The sequence below is a fragment of the Lissotriton vulgaris genome, chromosome 3_2 (genome assembly GCF_964263255.1).
Source record: "Lissotriton vulgaris chromosome 3_2, aLisVul1.2, whole genome shotgun sequence".
Lineage (NCBI taxonomy): Eukaryota > Metazoa > Chordata > Amphibia > Caudata > Salamandridae > Lissotriton > Lissotriton vulgaris.
The window spans coordinates 87443105-87463593 of record NC_141690.1 but is presented as its reverse complement, the minus strand read 5'-3'; the positions used below and the strand labels follow the sequence as shown (position 1 = coordinate 87463593).

Here is a 20489-nt window from a genome sequence, read left to right as displayed (position 1 = left end):
ACCTTTGGTATTCTACCTGGATGTAGTCATGCTGCTGTGACTGGGCTTTCTTTGCAGTTCCTATGCTGTACTGATGATTGTACTCATTAGTGCTGCAGCAACTCATTCCCATTCATTTTCTTCCTGGAAGGCTTTCCTGTCCATAGATGGTGATGCCACAATATTAAATCTGCTTATGCAGTCCAATATCACTTGAATATTTATAGTCTTTTCTGTATAATTTGGGCAGGTCCACTCAATGTAGAATTGTATGTGTATTTATATAGCGCTTATCACGACAAATTCGGCGAGTAGCACGTTACTCTGCGCCATCTCCATTATCTGAGAGTACCAGGTCTGCCTGGCCCATTGTGGTGCCACCAGGATCAGCGTCATGTTGCTTGTAATGCATTTGTTCAGAACCCTGGGGATCCGTGGTATCGGGGGAAAAGCGTAGGCAAATGTCTTTGACCAGCTTATCCATAGGGCATTCCCCTGTGATAGTGCTACTGGTTGCCTGGATGCCATGTATTGGCATTTTGCATTCCGGCGTGTTGCAAATAGGTCTATTGTCGGACTGCCCCGCCTCCTGAATAGTTTCTCTGTCTCCTGTATATTGAGTTCCCACTCGTGGGATGCTGAAGTCTGCCTGCTGAGCCAATCCGCTTCTACATTGTCCTTCCCTGGCAGGTGTAGGGCTAGCAGGTCTATTTTGAGTGGTATTGCCCATCTCCAGATTTCCTGTGCCAAGCTTGACAGGGGGAATGATTGAGTTCCCCCTTGTTTGTTTATGTAAAACATTGGTGTGGTGTTGTCTGTTTGTATCAGCACCTTCTGGCTGTACAGGTGTTTCTGGAAGGCCTTGAGTGCTAGCAACACTGTTTTCAGTTCCAGGTAATTGATGTGTCTGACCGCATCTGTAGGGCTCCACAGGCGCCTCACTCTGAGCTTGTTCATGTGTGCGCCCCACCCCTTCTGGGATGCGTCTGTGGTAATGGTCACTGTTGGGTCCGGTGGTGTTAGAGGTCTCCTTACTGTTATCCTTTCCTTGGTCCACCACCTTATTTCTTCCTGTACCCTGTGTGTTACAACCACTAGATCCTCCCAACTTCCTGTAGCTTGTGACCATTGCTGTTGTAGCCACTCTTGGAGCGGTCTCATCTGTAGGCGTACATTGGGGACCAGGTGTATGCACGACGCCATCATCCCCAAGATCTTGCTCATTGTCCTCACTGTCAGAGCTCGCCCCTTCTGGTAGTAACGTTTCTCCCTCAGTAGGCTGAGTGTTCTCTTTTCGATGGGTGACACCCTGCATTGGACGGTGTCGATTTGAGCACCCAAGAAGATCTTCACCTGCTCCGGTTCCATTGAGCATTTTCCCCAGTGTATGGAGAAACCCAGGCCTGTTAGCGTTCACGTGACTTGCTGTGCGTGATCTTTGCATGTCCTGTACGAGCTTGCTTTTACGAGCCAGTCGTCTAGGTAGGGGTACACGTGTATCCCCTCCCTTCGCAGATGCGCGGCCACTGCTGCGAGGCATTTGGTGAACACCCTTGGTGCGGATTTTACACCGAAGGCCAGGGTTGTGAACTGGTAGTGATCGTTGTTCATTGTGAACCTTAACATGTGCTTGTGCTGCCTGTTCATGGGGATTTGCAGGTACGCATCCTTGAGGTCTATGGTGGACAAGAAGTCCCCGGCCTTTATCTGTGGGATGACTTCTTGCAGGGACGTCATCTTGACTTTTTGGGTCTTTACATATTTGTTTAGGAACCGTAAGTCCAGGATGGGTCTTAGGCTTTCGTCCACTTTCGGTACCAGGAAGTAGTTTGAGTACACTCCTCGGTTCCGTTCTTTGAATGGGACTGTTTCGATGGCCTCTTTGAGGAATAGCTCTTGGGCTTCCTTTTGGAGTAGTCGCAGCTCTGTTCCTGAGTGCTCTCTTCTCTTTGGCTTTCTGTTTGGTGGATTCTTTAGCAGCTCTATGCAGTATCCGAACTGCATGATGTTCAGTATCCACTTGTCTGTGGTGATTTTTCTCCACTCCTGGAGAAAAAAAATCTTAGCCTGCCTCCTACTGGAGTTGTATGATCTTTTGTGTCCTGTCCGTGTATCCCTCTCCTCTTTGTTTTTCCGTGCTCTTCCCCCGGAGGGTTCGGGTGGGTGAGCACCTTTTCTCGTGAGCAGTCACTTAGAGGGGGGTTGTTCACCGCCTCTTCTTCTTTGTCCTCGTCTGTTTCCTTTTGATCGAAAGGACTGGCACCTGTTCTGGTAGTTCCAGTTTTGCCTCTGCTGGCCCTGGTGACTTTGGTTGTCACTCTGTTGTCCCTGGTGGAACGACTGGTGTGATTCTCCTCGCTGGTTTCCACCTCTGCCGTATGGCCTCCGTGTAGGGGTGCCCCTTCTCATCCCCCTGAATTGCAGGGCCCCCATGGACCTTGCTGTCTCGTTGTCCTTCAGTTGTGTGAGCTTCTCATCAACTGGGGCTCCGAACAGTGTTTCACCATTGAAGGGAGTGTTCAGGATGTTGTTCTGCACCTCCGCCTTGAAACCGGAGATCCTGAGCCAGGCTTGCCTTCTCTCTGTGATGCCTATAGCCATCAATCTGCTGGATGTTTCAGCCCCATCCAAGTCTGTCTTCAGGCACAAGTTTGCAATGCTTTTCCCTTCTTCCACAAGGTGTGATGCAAGCTCACGGTATTGTTCCGGGAGGTGCTTGAGCAATTGCCCCATCTCATCCCAGTGTTGGTATTGATATCTGTTTAGGAGGGCGTTTGAGTTTGCCATCCGCCAGTGCGTTGCGGCATTTCTCTCTATTTTCCTCCGTTAGGTCCATCCTCCTGCTTTCCTTGTCAGGTGGAGGCCCAGATGTTGTTGGGACGTTGGCCCTTCTTCTGGCCGTCGCAGCGATAATAGAATCTGCTGTGACAGACCCCTTGATATAAGCCAGGTCCTGTGAGGAGAATTTGTATTTCTTTTCCGTCCTCGGCGTTACTGATCTGCATGTGGCCGGGTCCTTGAAGACATCCTTCCCCTGGTCTGTGATACTTTTCAGCATGGGAAGGAATTGGCTTCTTGTCTGTGTGGGGAGCAATGTTTCTATCAGGAAATCTGCTTTTGGCTTTTCCTCCTCTAGCTTAACCCCATAAGCTGCTGCTGCCTTCCTGACAACCTCGTTGTATGCCCCGATGTCATCCGGTGGCGAAGGCCTCGACGGATATGTCTCCACCGCCTCCTCCGGGTTTTCGGCCTCGATGTCCTGCCACTCCTGGTCTTGGGCCGTCGACGAACCCGAGCCGTAGCTTGACTGCTGGTCCCCGTAATCACCTTCATTATAATAGAGGTCCTCTTCCTCTTCGTGCTCCGGAGTTTTCGGCGGCTCTTCGACGTCAAACTCCTCCTGTTCTGTCACCTCAGCGACGGACGTTGCCGGCCTCGAGGGAATCTTGTAAAATCTCATTTTTTCGTCGAAGTCTTTTTTTCTCTGGAGGATGTTCTCCATTTCTGCCTCGACCCTTCTTTTCTGTCTCAGCATATCCGCGGCCTGGTCGTCGTCAAGCGTTTCGGCCGCTCTCTTCGGCGGCGGCGGCGGCGGCGAAGCTTTCTTCAGTCAATTTTCCTTCGAAGTCGAAGGCCGTTTTTCGGGGGCTTGCTTCGCCGACCTTTGCTTTTCGCCGGTCTTGTGCCTCCGGGAGTCCTTGTCGAATGATCCGCTGGGCTCTTTTTCAGAGGATGCAGCTTCGGCCGTCGAATCTTTTGGCGCCGGTGCTCCTTTCGAGGCTTTGGACTCTGCCTTTCGGGGGTCCGCCTCTGGCTTTCGAGGCCCTGAGGGAGTTTTCAGAGTCGTAGACTCTCCTACCTTGTCAGGCGTTTTCTTATCGGTCTCTGCGACCGTGAAGTCATCTTGACCTTCGGCGATGTTGTCCTCGTCGTCGGTGGAGAGGCCCAGTTCGTAAAGCATCGGGGCCTGGCCCTTGTCCTGCATCGTTGATGAGCTGTCCTCTGCTTCTCTCGAACTCGAAGTGTCTTCGGCTTGAAGACGGAGCAGGCGTTGCAGTCTCTGCTCTCGTGGTTGATAGGCAGGCAGAGGTTGCAGACCGGGTGTTGGTCCTTCTGCGCAAACTTGTGGTGGCAGTTTTTGCAGAATTTAAATGGAGTCTTGTACATCCCTGCGCTCTGGAGGGCCCCCTGTATGCGCATTCCTCCAAGGACGTCTAAGATCTCGATGTTCTTCTCTTTCTTCGTTGTCTCCTCTCTGATGGTCTTCTTCTCCCAATCTTTTCCGGTCTTTCCCGTCGAATAGTAGTTGTATTTTCTCCTTTTTTCCTCCAAAACTTCTGGAGCTTCACGCGACGATCCAGACCCAACGGCGAAAAAAAGAATCTGAAGATGGCGCCCAAGGGTGGTAGCTTCCGCCGGAAGCATGCCGACGTCACCGAAGGTACACCAGAAGGTGGGACGTCGACGCCCACCTGGGCTACAAAAAAAGAAAAAAAGACTACGATTCCGGACCCAACCACCAGATTGCGGAATATGCCCAGCATAGTGAATCCAGAAAGATTCACGCTGCAAAACTGCTGTACTGCATTGCTCGCCTGTTGGCCCACAGCCCCTGAGGAAGTGATCGTTATCACGAAACGCGTTGGGCATTGATGTTCTGTGGAGCACCTCGTGAATTTCTGAACATTGCTTTTCACCTACCAATAAAGATGGCTTGAACTTTACTTACCTGAGAAGGGCTTCCTTACAGCAGGAGAGATATATATATATATACATATATAGATATTTCAAACACTCGTTTAGCGTTTTGCTCCAGCCTCTTTTCGCAGCGGGCTTCCCGGCGGGATCGCCACCTCCCAAATTATCAACACACTCCTGGTAGTTTCGAGCTTATAAATCAGCAACACACCAGAGCCGGGGCCCAAATGTTCGTTCAAAGTGCAAAATATTTATTGGCACACGGACAAACCCTACGCGTTTCGAAGCTTGCGCTTCTTGCTCACGGGTAAAGTGTTTTGGTGGCCATTCTTTACTTAAAATGATACAGACATGGTTCTCGTGCACGTGATCACGGATAAACATGAAAAAGTTACTTTGTTGCATACAAGGTTTTCAGTATCGTGTTACCGGGTTGCAAATAATAATACACACATTTCTTTTATGGAACTAAAGTGAAATAAATAGCTTTCACAATAAACAATAAAGCAATATCTGCCAAGCATGGTATTTCATGAGAGTAAAGCCAGCTTTTTAGTTGATTGGATTCGTGCTATTCCAGCGTGAAAAATTTCCAAAAGAACAAGGTTGTCAAAGTTCATGAATTTAAGTCAATGAAAGCGTCTCGCCCCAGTGGGCACAGTGGACACAGTTCTCAACTTCTTTTTGTTGACAAAGATAGTCCATAACTCATACTTGTAGGTGTCATGCCCCAGTGGGCTTGTTAGTTCCAAATATCGTGTGTATGTTCAGCATACCTAGAAATTCAAAGTTAAAAAACAATGTATCAGAGATTTGCTATACCCAAATATCGTGTCACGTGACAAAATGTGCATATTAAAAACAGACAGAATGGAAATTATAGGAAAGCAGACATAATATATCAATTATGATTGTAAGTGCACTGATAGTTCTTCCCCCATATTGTGCCCAACGGGCTGCGTGGTGTTGTACCGGATGATGCATTTGGATTCTAGTTTGCGTAGCTCTAGTAACCTGTTACCACCTCTCTCATTTCTAGTTACACAATCAATCACATAAAATTGTACGAGATTGGGGTTTTGCTGATGCTCAACTGCGAAATGCCTGGCCACAGGATATTGTGGATTTGCATTTTTAATGGCACGAAGATGTTCTAGTGCCCGCAGTTTTGCTTTCTTAGTCGTCATTCCAATATAGAACTTTTCACACGGGCATTTAAGTGCATACACTGCATACTCAGTGTTGCAGCCTAGCATTTTGGTGATTTTGTGCTCAGCCTGATCCTTGCAAATTCTGAGGCTCTTACATTTATGGCTGTTTTTGCATGCTTTGCATTTGGTGCATGGAAAAAATCCACTCACTTGGGAGGATTTAGCGGGTTCCTGTAGTGTGGCATTACTGAGAGAATCCTTTAATGATTTTGCTTTCCTGAAAGTAAGTGAAGGATTCTCACTGAGTACCTCATTAAGGTCATGATCAAGTTTGAGGATGCTCCAGTGTTTATCCAGACTCCTCCTAAGTTGCCAAGATTGGCTGTCAAAGCTGGTTATGAATCTGATCTGTTCAGACTCTTTTCGTTTTTTTGGGACTAACAGTTCGGTCCTTTGCATGGTATCAACCTTGGTAACAGCCTGTGTGATAACTTTGCTACTGTACCCCCTTTCCTTGAACCTGTCACACATTGTAATTTTCTCTGCCTCAAAATTTTCCTGAGCACTACAATTGCGTTTAGCTCTGATAAGTTCCCCCAATGGGATGCTCCGTATTAATGATGGAGGGTGGCAACTCTTGGCATGGAGCAAACTGTTCCCAGCAGTGGGTTTACGAAAAAGAGAGCTAATTAATGACCCATTGATAATTTCTAGACTCACATCTAGAAATTCCAATTTTTTGGTGCTCATGTGGCTAGTAAATTGTAGATTAAATGAATTGTCATTGAGGATGTTCTCAAAATCATTAGCTTGATTCAAAGTTCCCCTCCATACACAAAAAATATCATCGATGTAGCGTACCCAGAGAACTACGTGATCAGTGAAGTGGGAGATGTTATTCACCACTTGCTCCTCCCACCAGCCCAGGTACAACCCTGCGAAACTGGGGGCGAAGCAACTGTCCATCGAAGTTCCCCGGGTTTGCTGGTACATCTGTTTGTTAAAGATAAAAAAATTATTCTTTAAACAAATCTCAATCATGTCGAGTAACATGTGTGTGTGGAGTAGATGGGAAACAGATCTTTTTCCCAAAAAGTGTTTACAAGCGTCAACCCCCAAGTCATGGGGTATACAAGTATATAAACTTGTGACGTCAAAGCTGATAAGCCAGTATTCTTCTTGCCATACCAGGTCACTAATGACTTTCAAAAAGTCAGAGGTGTCTCTGACTAAAGAGGGAAGGGACTGGACAAGTGGCTGTAGGAAATAGTCAATATACCTGGAGGTATTTTCCAGCAGGCTACCATTGGAAGAAACAATGGGTCTTCCTGGGGGCACTTCAAAGTTTTTATGTAACTTCAGGAGTAGATAGAGTGCGGGAATGCGAGGATATTTACACATCAGAAAATTATACTCTTCTTCCTCCAAGACACCTCTATCTCTCCAGTCACCAAGTTTACAGAAATACATTTCTTTGGATGCGTTGTACTCATGTATGTTAGATATTTTATAATTCTCAGTATTATTTAACTGCATGAGACCCTCTTTCAAATACATATCTAGAGGCCAGATGACCACATTGCCTCCTTTGTCGGAGTTTTTAATTACCACATCCGACCAATCCTGCATCTCTTTTAACGCCAAGTACTGTTTTTTGTTCGAGTTGAAATTTAGATGTGAGACCTGTTTGTCAATTTTTCTCATCTCATTAATCATTCCTGTTTCAAAACATTCAACACAGTTGCTATTTATTTGTGGAACAAACAGGGATTTCGGGTTAAAGTTACTTCCACTGCTTGCCCCAATGTCAATGTCACTGTCCAGCAAAGTAAGGACTGGATTGTCTAATACATCCTCACAGCCTGCCAATTCCTGTACAGCCTGTAATGTTTCTGAATCATTGATGCAAAGGGTACTCGCATTGTCATTTCTGTCCTGTTTAAGACGTGGCCTGGAAGCAAACCATTTTTTGAGCTTAAGCTTTCTAGTGAACTTAAACAGGTCAATGCGTGTTTCGGTAAAGTTAAATTTTGCTGTCGGGCAAAAAGACAATCCACGTGACAAGACATACAACTGTTCAGAAGATAAAACATGAGATGAAAGGTTTACCACTGTCTTGTTGTCTTGGCTCTTCATTTTTTCGCCTTCTTGCCCCTTGTTTGAACTCCCACGGGGCTTGCTGATTGCATTGAATTTGTTAATCCTCCTCTTGCTCCTTTGCCTCCTCTTGCGCCTTTGCCACGAATCCAATCAACTAAAAAGCGGGCTTTACTTTCATGAAATACCATGCTTGGCAGATATTGCTTTATTGTTTATTGTGAAAGCTATTTATTTCACTTTAGTTCCATAAAAGAAATGTGTGTATTATTATTTGCAACCCGGTAACACGATACTGAAAACCTTGTATGCAACAAAGTAACTTTTTCATGTTTATCCGTGATCACGTGCACGAGAACCATGTCTGTATCACTTTAAGTAAAGAATGGCCACCAAAACACTTTACCCGTGAGCAAGAAGCGCAAGCTTCGAAACGCGTAGGGTTTGTCCGTGTGCCAATAAATATTTAGCACTTTGAACGAACATTTGGGCCCCGGCTCTGGTGTGTTGCTGATTTATAAGCTCGAAACTACCAGGAGTGTGTTGATCTATATAGATATATATATATATATATATATATCACCTACTGACGGTCGCCAGTAGGTAGTTATAGTTAGGATTGTTTTCCATAGGGAATCCGCAACATTCTATTGGGAATAACTTTGGCGCCGGTTGAGGAATCTGCCTGAAATTTTCCTCAAATTTGCCTCGCTGCGCTCCGCTGCTTCCCTGAATGTTTGGGGGGGGGGGGATTCATCAAGCGCGGGCCGAGAAAAAAGGGGGGTCCCAAAACGTGTTTTCCCCATGTTAATTTCCATAGGGCGGTTGGACTCACTTTTAGCCCGAACGGCTGAATGGATTTCCACCAAACTTGGCAAAATTGTAGGGACTGGTAGCCCGATGTGCCTTTGCTATGTCTCAAGGTATGTGCTCCAGTGGATGGTGAGTAATTTAGGTTAAAAAAATATATATATCTATAAGCGCGCCCCGGTACGAGCACCGGGACGCGCTCCAGCACGCTACGCGAGTTCGTGCGCGGAAAGCGGATTGGCTCTCGGGTGTCTGTCAACATTCCAAACAGTCCGGTGTGGCCGCCATCTTGTGTCTCAGTAGGATCGAGACACAAGAGGTGGCAACAACAAAGGGGGAAATGACCAAAAGAGGGTAGACCCCCCCTGACCCCCTAGATTTGATGTGGGGGCCATAAAAGGGCCCCGCGGGGCAAAAAAAAAAATTTTTTTTTCGATTTGCGCGGGGGGAGCCCCCGGTACGCGCACTGGGGAGCGTACCATGGGTAAAAAAGGACAGACTTTTTTTAAAATGTAGCATTTTTTTTATAAATTGGAGGTAGCTCTAAAAAGAACTGTTTTTTTATTCTTTTTGTTTTATATTTTTTTATTGTTTTTTGGAACATTTAGTACTTTTTTTGGCTTTTATGAACAATTTTATATTTTTTTTGTTATTTTTATGGGGACAAACAAAAAACAGGGAATTGTAAACGGCTCAACTGGAGCAAAAAAAATCGGGAAAAAATTAAGGTTTTTTGGGGCAATTGTGGTTATCACCAGCACGGTTGATGAGTTTAATGCTTTGCTCACCATAGGTAATTGTTTTTCCACAAAATATACTAACGATTTTGTATTGTCCAAACTGGGTTTGTATGTTTGGGACCATCTCCCTTGTCTCTAGACCCGATGGAGTGGGTTGCTTACTTTGGGAGGTGCTGGGAGAAGATTGGGGAGGGTTTCTGGTCATTTCTCAGACCTCTGCCGCAGCATAGTTGTTAGGGTGCCAGCGTTGCATGTGGCGAATCATGGTGTTATTGCCAAAAGAGTACTTTTTGTTAGGGTTCCCCCTGGAAAGTACAGTGCCACGGATTAGACAAGTAACCTTTGGTGCATTTACTTTCTTGAGGTCCTTTGGGATTGAAAAAAACTCCCAGATAATGTGCTCCTTTGGCTTATATGGGGTAGTATCTTCGGGCAGGAACCTCCTCCTCCTCCTCCTCCTCCTCCTCCTCCTCTCTCTCCTCCTCTCTCCTCCTCATCTCCACCACTATGGTGTTGTGGTGGTCCTTGTGGTGGTGGTGGTGGTGGCTGAGATGCTCCTGCTGCTGCTACTGTAGCCATTTTTCAGTACAAATTGGTAATAACAGATCTCCAAACAGGTCTTCCTCAGTCAAAGGACTAAGTGAGAATAAGGAAAAAAGGTGGGGGCTTTCATCATTTGGAAAACAAAACTGTTCTGAACCAATGAAAAGTGTTATTTTGAGGTCACATGACCCGACGCGCTTACGCTGCGCGCCCGGGGGCGCTTATGTAGCGCGATTGTATGCGCTCGAGTGCTTCCGGGTGCGCTTACGCCGTGCGTATCACGCGGACGCAGCTACGCGATACGTCACGATGTTTTCGCTTGCGGCAATAGCGCTAGCGGAACGCTCACCGGTACGCGGACCAGGGCGCGCCTCAAGACTGCGCTTTCCGGTGCGCTCCCCGGGAGCGCTCCAGGGCAAAAAAATAAAAAATCATGAATATACATAAAGAAAATAGTATTACATAAATATACAATATAGGATTCATTATAAAAAATATTACATTTCATAGTTATAGTAATTTGCTACTAAAAAACCTTTGAAATTCACTGAAAAAAACATAGGTTTGAGGCCCTATATATAATTAGGAATTAGCATTTAAAAAACCTATGAAATTCACTGAAAAAACCATAGGTTTCACACCAGTTATAGTTAGGAATTAGCATTTAAAAAACCTTTGAAATTCACTGAAAAAACCATAGGTTTCACACCAGTTATAGATAGGAATTAGCATTTAAAAAACCTTTGAAATTCACTGAAAAAACCATAGGTTTCACACCAGTTATAGTTAGCTGGAAATTTTACTGATATAAAACCATTGAAATTCCCACGTTATAGTTAGTTGGACACACTATAACTTGCGCGCCTGCAATGCACTGCTGCTGACATCACATATTACATCACTCATGACATGGTCAGTGACATCACTCATGACATCACTGATGACACCATCCAGTGAATGTGTGTCTTTCTGAAAGAGGGGAGTGGGAATACATGCACGACTAAAGAGAGCACTATTCGGCGGGGGGGGGGGGGGTTGGAGGGCTCTCACAGAGGGGCGTCGAGCGGATACACTTGTGCCAATGAAACTGCATTGTACGGCAGGGGGTGTAGGCAATAGGGCCTGCGTGGCCCCACTGCCATAATAACATTACAGATCAAATCAAATCAAATAAGCTTTATTCGGTTTTTGTTTAAAACCATAAAAGCAACAAAGAAATACAAAACATGTATACATGACTCAACATATCATTTGCAAAGTAAAAAAGAAGAACCAACTATTATAAACAAGCTAAAATCAATTTGTCCCTTCAGGTGGATAGAAAGGTATTTGCAAAAATCGGGAAAAAAGGGTAGTTGTTGGTAGCACACGGTTCATGGCATCCCCTTTTACCAAGAATTATGATTCCATGTCGCTTGCCTTAGGGACGGGTAGGGTCGGGGGCGGGGATAAAAATCATACAAGTCCCAAATACGAATGGGACCATCTCCCTCTTTGGGTTGGGAGGATCGCAAATAGGGGACAATGTTCATAGTTTTGAATTTAATTAAAATAAGGTCGCCCGGGATGTCTTTGGGCGACGTACCAAGCCACCCCACCCTCCTGACCCTCAATATGCCGCCATCTAAAGCAGGTGGCAATGGTCTGTGTTGTTTTAGCCAGGAGATGGTTTTATTTAACAAGTTCTGATGAGATTCAAATTTGCCCTGAATAGGTGCAGGGACCTCAGAAAGAACAGTCACGAAGGGGGCAGCTTCTGGAGGTAGGTTGATCCAGTTCCTGCTTTCATGTGCAAACCTGGGTAGTCTATGGGGTGCAGGTACGGAGTTAGAAATAATGTTCCGGCCTCTTGGATTGGGTGGAGAGATGAGGGGTTCAGGAATTTGAGGTTTCATAGGTGTCGTGGGTTTGAAGTTTTCATTGATGCAGGGGAGAATAGGGTGAATGGGTGCGGCAGTTGTTTCAGTTGAGATAGGGTTCCTTGATAATTTATTTTCAATACTGGTCAACCTGTCTCCCAGCTCATTTATTTTAGTAATCAGGGGTGATAGTGCGGTTGTTAACAATTGTTCGATCTGTGCCAGTAGGGTCAATTGAAGTGGTGAAACTGGGTCAGGTGTTTTGTTCAACGCCTCAGTTGGCAATATTATTGGTGGATTGGAGGGTTGTAGTGAGGGACTAGTGCACATTTTATCGGTATTCTCAATGTCAATGTCATTTACCTCATCGGCATCTCTACCCACTATAGGGGGGGTAGATACATTCAGGGCGTAGTTCGTCCCACACAGGGCATTCAGCTCCTCCCAGATGTACCTCCAAGTTCGTAGCAGCCAAATGGGGTGGCCCGACCCGGCCTCCTCGTGCCTCTGAGGGCCACAGAGGGCCCGCCCTTTGCCCAGGCTTAGCTCGGCGTCCCGCTCGCGTCCCGCGGAGCGGAGCAGAGCGCTGTTTGTAGGCGCCTCCTGGCGCGTCTGTCGTGTCAAAGTGCAGCGCGGCCGCTCAGCCTGCCGGGAGATGTGGTCCCGGGGCGGCGGCGCTGTGGACTGGGCAGATTGACTCCTGGCGGTGGCGGCTATAGTGGGGGCCTCTTCGCCTCCCCCCTTCTCCCAAAGGTGAGTTTTTGTTGTCCCCCGCGCTCCGCCGGGGGACAACAGGAATCCATCACCACCTCAAATTGGAGACATCCTGTTACACATAAAAACGCACGCGGTTTTTCTGCGGCACAGCCCCCCAAAGGGTCACTCGGATCAGTGCGCCCGGAAGGTCCCTGCAGACCAGAGGTGATTGCAGTCAACAGAAGGGAGCAGGGGAGGAAAGTGCACCACACGGGATCAAACATCTGCCATACAGAGCAAAAAAGCAGAGAATGGGGCCTGTGAGCACTTACACCACCGATGGGAGTGGAACGGGCAAAAATCAAGGGCCGAGCAAAAAACTATTTCCAAGCTTCTGCCACCCCCCCCCACACACACAGACACACATTCACTCAAAGGAATGCGACACCGCCCCAAGGAAACATCACACCCTCCAGCTAGGTAGCACCCACACATGCTCACGTAAAGAGGTCCCTCGACAGCACGCCTTAGGCGCCCAAAAGTAAAGAAGAGCAGTTTTGCAGCATAGACGTCTTCTAGATTCACCAGGTGCTCTATGGGGCGGGTACGACGGGTGGAGGGAGGTGTTGGTGGGGGAGATGCGGAAGAGTGGGGGGCCGTGGCCGGGAAGAGGTGCAATGCAGGGGATATGTGCAGCCGCGAGGGACCTCCGATGGTGCCACTCAGCAGGGAAAGACACGGAAGCTGCTGCACCCACCCTCTAGAGAGGTGGGCTTGGGGGGACATGACATTACAGAAGGACGAAAAACCGGGTGTCGTCACAGTTCAATCTGTCTCTCTGCCGATGACGTCACAAATGAGGCTTGATTACTGCAGCAAGATATCTGCCTGCGGATTACACCACAGCGGGCAACTTCTCTACTATTTTGTTTTACTTTAAAATGCTTATTTTAGGGATGTAGAACGCAAACGTCACGATATCACTGTCTAGCAGCCGTTCTGCAGTTTGGCGTCATTGTGGTCAAACTAAAGTAGCTTTCATTGGACTCTCTCTCTCGGGGTGTGTTAGAGGTCACCTTTCACCTCTGGTCCCAGGCGCCGCCGGGGCACTGGTCACACATCCATTGTTGAAGGGGGTCAGGGTTGTGCCCTGTGTGAAGTGCTGGACAGGTATGTGCCTGGGGCACACGTGCCTCACCCTGCCCGCTTTCACGATCCCACGCCCTGCTCCTGGGCCGCGCAAGCCTGCAATCTGCTCTCTCCCTGCGCAGGGTTCAAATGTGAAATCATTAACCCAGGCGTGTGCTATCTCCCGGAGATGAGTTCTAAAGCTCCTTGCACAGGAGCCGGGCTGTGAATGAGTGACAGTTTCGACCCAACTCTCAAAATGGCAGGCCTCGGAAGGGGGCACCAACAGTCACCAGTATTCACAATGATTGGCATGTTCACAGGAACTGTGGTACTCACACTATCAGGCGCTGACACTTACAGATAGATACTACGGTGCGTGCCCTATCTCGAAGGCCGAAAGTCAGGTAGGAGAGGCCTGAAAGGAGGCACAGAGTCGCCTGGCCGATGGGTTCCTGCTGGATGGTGGAGCCCAGAATGGCTGTTCCTTCTGGTGAAGGAATTTGAGGGATGTCTGATCTGATTCCAAAATTAGCCGGAATGGGGACTGCCGAGCAATGAATGCATGGCCCTGGCAGTCTGGAAAGGCTGCTGACCTGGTCGGAGTACCGATCCACTGTCAGCCGGCTGGAGCGGGTAGCAGCGGAGCCGTCTAGAGGGTCCGCCCACAGTGAAGTAGGGCCAGTCCGGATATCGGGCCAAGTGAAGGTGATGAGGATCATGGGCCGTGAAGGGCGATCTCCAGGGGGCCGCCACGTTAGTCGGCAGTTAAACAATAGCTGCCGCCCCACACAGCACTCGCTGGGTTGGCCGGCAGCTATAAGTGGTAGCGCAATGCAAAAAAAAAAAAAAAAACAGTGGCTGCCTTTGCGCAATGGCTACAGCTTGATTTTTAAGTTTTGGAACGGGCACGCAGACAGTGGGAGGGGGGGCGGGAACGGATGAAACAAGGAAAGGCACGGACAGCGGGAGGGAGGGCAGGAAAGGCACGGACAGCGGGAGGGGGGCGGGAAAGGCACGGACAGCGGGAGGGGGGGCGGGAAAGGCACGGACAGCGGGAGGGGGGGCGGGAAAGGCACGGACAGCGGGAGGGGGGCGGAAACGGCAAGAAAGGCAAGAAAAAGCACTCACCTGGACTTCTTCCGGCGGCGGTCGGCCTGCAATGACCAAAACAAACCTTCCCCCCCCCCCAAAAAAATAGGAACCGCCCACCACCGCAATGATGGCAACAAAGGGGCTGGATGAGAAAAAATCTCAGAAACGCCCACGAGTCGCCTCGCAGAATGACGGACGCCTCGGTCTTCCAATGGCTAGCCTCCATTTATGGAGCTAGCCAATGGAAGACTGAGGAGGGACTTTTGTCCATACTTGTAAACAAAAGTTTTCGCCTGCGCGTAACGCTGCTTGCGCAGCTGTTCGCCAGGCGAAACCTAAAAAGTGATACTTTATTAATTCTGTGCTTCAATGCTAAATGTATGCATTTTAATTAAATGTTAAAAAGCCCAAGTTTTGTAGATTGCTTGGCTCACAATTAACCCTTACTTGTAAAAATCTGATATAATAGCAATCCTTCATTACAGACAATTTTCAATAATCCAGAAGTCTAGCACACAATCGCCTGGAAAACACCAAGCAATGGATTACTGTGTCTACTATCCAGTTTATTCGAATTTCATTATCCTAGTTTGCTGTCCATTCATTCTGTTTCCACGTTTCAACAAGAATGCCTGTCTTACCATATGCTTTGCAAATCTTTCCTAATACATGCCAATAACTTTCTCCACATGTTAAAGAGGCAGATGGTACTGAATGTATGCCTATTATAGCCGGACTGTATTATGTTCTTGAACAATCAACACAGTGATGTCATACTTTAAAGTGGAGTTAGCAATAAAAGATTAATGCAGAATGTTAGCCTCTGTATCTCGAATGAAATCTAGATCCGCTTTGCATGGTAATTAGTATAATTGCTACTCCTTATATAGGTTAAAAGCCAATGAGGATGAACCCTTATGGTCCACCATCCAGGGTGAGGTATAGAGGAGAGTAGCTGCTGCCCATAAGATTGTCTATTTTCTTGTTTCTAAGACAGAATAAAACCCATTACAGTACAGAATCCTGAATAAAAAGTTTTACTTGTAGCCTCTCACTTTAAATATTGAGGTCAATACTGTTGAAAGATGCATGCTGCTCTAGTCAAATCAGTTAACAGGACTACCCATTGTCCATAAAATAACCATTTCAGCTTTAAAGCATTCTGGCGAGAACAAAGAGATTGGTAAAGGTGTGAAATTGTTTGGATCCACAGATTTTTTTTAAAGAGATTATGTGCTTGACTATTCTGTAGGAAGTCTGGTACAAAGCTCTTCTTAAAGGAGGCATGTATGATATTAAGCAGCTGAGTGCTAAGCCTTAGGCAGATATTTCTTTACGCTAAGGAGGCAGGTACAGGTGTGTGTGTGTGTGTGTGTGTGTGTGTGTGTGCTGGGGAGACTCCTGGGAAAAATACTCAATTCTACATATTTACACATGCAGAGTATTGATGAGGGATAGGTGCAAAATCTTGGGAGTTGTCGATATGCCAGAGTTTAGACCAAAGATTCTTGGTCCTGCTCACACCTGCTTTGTACACTCAACCACTTCTGTGCTTCGTCTTAGGCATTTTGGATAAATGATCCTAACTGTAATGCAGCAGCTGACGGGGCACCACTCTTCCCCTGTCATTCAACCACAGGGCTGTTTATTCAGTGGTTCTCTCGCGTGGTAGTACATAAGCCACAACAGAAGCAATTAAACTGGCCATAACTGTAAAGGACGATCATTTTCACAACGCATAGAGAAATTCTGAAAATACTCACAGTCTTTTCAGTGATGAAAGCCCCACAAAGGTTCCTGGTTCAATTGTAGTTATAATGTTGCTTTTGAGATCACTGGAAAAAAGAAAGTTGCAACAAACTAAACTTTCAATTAAAAAATTAACTCGTGTTCTAAAAATATGCAGTCTACAACTCCTGAAATACAGACAGATTACGGTACATAATTATATGCAATCAATTAGTAATCAAATACCAAATTGGGTGACTTTTATTTTTAGTAACCAAGATTTTATTGATTTAATGAGATGTATAATACAACAAAGTGAAAACAGGATACACATTGATACAATATAAGAAGATATCTACTTGGTGTGTTACCAAAGAAACCATAAGACAAACCACAATATAGGGTGCAAATGACAGGGTTCACCGTCCTCCCCCAACCGGGAAGTCGGGATTTGGACCATGTTTGGTTACTTAAGTAAATATGTCTGCTTGTACCTTAACGTCTAAGAATATAATTTAGTGCTTTCTGGACAACCAGTAAGACTTCTGAGTGAGAATGATAGAAATTCAAAACATTTCTTGTTTACAGTCCACCTTTTTAAGCTGTCCAGTTTGCTAAAACCTTCACCAATCTCACTTCTAACACCGGCATGCAAATCAAATTATGTTAGTAGGTAAGGACTACACATTGATGATCGTCCAGAATACTGAACTATTAACTTAATTGATACTTGGTCAACTTTCAACCTTTAATAAGTCATTAACCGTCCGAAGTTAAACCAGAGCCACACATTTGACCTAACCCATTACCAGACCTAGTGTTATTAATTCTCAATCTCCTCACTTGCTCCTGTCATGGACTGATCATCGCCATTTTTTTTTAATTTGCGGTCCACATCTATGAGTCAAATATGGCCACCTTTGCTTCTCACATCTAAGACATTGGTGGCTAAAGTGGCTGACCCCCTTAGCACCTCTTCTCCTGCTAGCACCTCTTCTCCGGCTCTTTCTTTTATTATTGAGTTTAGCAACGAAAATGTTGACGTATACATGCGTTTTGTCCATCATATTTCCATCTTGCTTAAATAAGTGTTTCAGTACAGGGCAACTCCCTCCTCCCCTTGGTGTTCTGAAGCACATTTTCACTGTAAAAAACTTCAACTGCTCTGACAATTCACCATTTCTACCACTGCCAAAGTGGTTGAATCATAGAAGGAAAACTTATTTGTTCCGCTCGTACGGTCTACTATAGTAATCCTATTTTACAAGCTCCCAAACATCAAGGTAGTCTTCTCTACTCCCCAATGGCTGGCAATTTTGACTACACTCACCACAGGCACTTTGTTCTGACCGCATACTACAGGCACATCTCTGAGAGATGTGGGTGTGTGACAATGGCTTCAACATGTTTCACCTAATTGTATTGCTCTCTAACTACTCTAAGCCTGTCACTGTTTCTCTATTTAAAGGCATATGGGTTGATCAAGGCTCTGCCCTCAATCCCACACAGTTTCATCTTAATGTAGGCATGCTCCCTTTTGAGTCTGACCCATTCCTTCGGTTTCAGATGTGTCTCCTATACCAACGACCCGCTACTCAGCCGATGCATGGACGCTAACAACTCCCTTCTTCAATGTACGATCAAGGTGGGTCTCTTTGATATCGTGCTTCGGATAAACTGCAACACGTTGTGTCAAACTCCTTCAATGGGGAGATCTTTGATTTTGACAACCCTTGGTGTAGGCCGCAAACAGGTGTACCACTGAGATTATCAGTAACCCTGAGCCACTTCCTCTGTGTACAACCTAGGGCAGCCCTGCCAAGTACCACGCATCAGTCGTTCGACTAACGCATTGCAGCATGTGGTCCATATCACAGAACTGAAATGCAATGTCCCACATTATAGGACCGCAGCTGTCAAACGCTGTAAACTGCTATTATAATGCACCTACAGCTGCTGTGGCAGCTCGGTGTGTGCTGTTTCCAGCAGGCTTGGGGGCTCTGGCTTATCTGCTAGAGCTCAGTCTGCACAGTGCTACATTGTAACACTGCTAAAATGTCGACCTGCCACAAGTCGATTCTTCACAGTACCAAAAACCCTGGAATGTACCAGGCACCTGCTCAATGCCAAAAATCTATTAACACTGGGATGCAACCCAAAGTATAGGTATAGAAGTACCCAAATAACGCATAAAAAACTCGGGGAGATAAAGCTTGAATCATTTCTGTGCACCATCCAAGTTATACACACTTGAAGTCTATTGTCGGTGAATTAGCAATTTGGCTATAGTAAACATGTCACTATGGGCTAATGTGAAGAATACAGTCGAATACAGTTACAGTTGCCTAACAGACCCAGAAGCTATACCATGGTAAGATGGCTACAGAAAGTCCAAAGAGAACAGAATGTTCCTGTCTAAGATGGCGTCATAGCTACGCGCCTCGTTTTCCTCTACACATCGCCTAGGTTGGACGACTTGCCAGTACAGTGGATCGTAGTAGCAAGATGGCTGCGCTCATGCAAGGTATGTCCGTGGCACTATTGGACAGGCTCCAGAAAGTGAAGCAATGCAAGACCGGAGGAAGTTGAGAACGCTGCAAAGGCAACATATGCAGGTCTTCTCCTCGAAAAATGATGAAGTCTCAGCCACACAGAATATTGGGGCCCCTGATTAGGCAGGTGTGAAGCAGAACCAGAGGTCAGGGAAACCGGCTCCACAATAGGAGACAAATGACTCCAGCAGCCACCTACGATCAGGATTGTCTTCCGTAACAAGAGACGGGGCAATGAGGGTATTTGGGAGTCTGAAACATGTAAGCCTATCGAAGAAAGGAAGAGTAAGAATGAACCCAAAAGTCAGGGACTGTTACCTTAACAGGTGGGAGCCAGGATTCTGGTCAGTTACGGACGACAAGGGACTCAGTGGCAGTGACATCACCTGGAGTCATCAGAGATCCAGAGCCCATATTGAAAGGACTAAGTTATGAAAATGTATTACCCGACGACAGAAAACTGGCATAAGTTTGTTTTCTAACAGGATGCATTGAGCAACAGTAACCCCGGCTCAATCAGAAAATGTCACTCATAGCCGTTGAATTGTCACTCATAATTACACGGACATTTTGGAAATGTTACACATACCAATCTGAAACCTAGACAGCTATGCTAGGGGTTACTTTTGAGTCTCAGCTCACTTGAAAAGACCACATTGTCAAGATTTCCTCTACTTTTTTTCTTCCTTAAAATACATTTAAAAAGAATGTTCCACTCCTGCCTCTGAGTTCCACAAACTTCCAGGCCACGATAGCATCTACACTGGACTACTCCAATTTCCTTGTTCTGGCACTGCCAAAATAGCTCAAAGACTTCAAAATGTGCAGTATTATGCTCTCCAACTCATCTTAGTCCTTAACTGACAGTGCGACCTCTCACTGACATCTGAAAGCACTCCATTGGCTTCCGGTGGAGAAATATGGTTTGCTCAAAACCTTGTTTAATGCTTTTCACCATACTGACCCCTCTTAAATAGAATGCCTTTTTCTAATTTACCAGCCAGACAAAATACTTCTCACTTCATTCGGCATATCTTATTCTCTATGATCAACTGTGCTACCGCGGGTGGCAGAGCTCTCTCTTTTCCAACAAAGCTTGGACTTCTCAAACTCTTTCCGCTCTTACCCCCACTATAGCTACATGTCGCAAGGATTCAAGATTATATCTCTTTGTTTTATATACTAAGGGTTATCGAAGCCAGGACACTGTGGTGAAATTGTTTTTTTAACACACATTGTTTTTAATTAGCTATCAATTTAACAATGTAAAGTTATTGCACCTGTTATTTAAAGAAGCATCTAATTCTGACGCTGCAATGAAAGCGAGGAAAGCTCTACAACTACGGGTTAAATAAATTCACGGCAACACCCTCCTCTGGACCTGGTAAATATGAGAGGTCGCATGGCAAACCA

General features: G+C 46.2%; 1 protein-coding gene across 1 annotated transcript in view; it reads right to left on the bottom strand.

Annotated features, from left to right (window-relative positions):
- ADGRA3 (adhesion G protein-coupled receptor A3) overlaps nucleotides 1–20489 on the bottom strand; it is a 375408-nt gene that overhangs the window by 245426 nt on the left and 109493 nt on the right. Inside the window, exon 3 of the mRNA XM_086964033.1 lies at nucleotides 16560–16631. Within this exon, the coding sequence (XP_086820159.1) occupies nucleotides 16560–16631 (72 nt within the window). The remainder of the gene's footprint in view (nucleotides 1–16559; nucleotides 16632–20489) is intronic.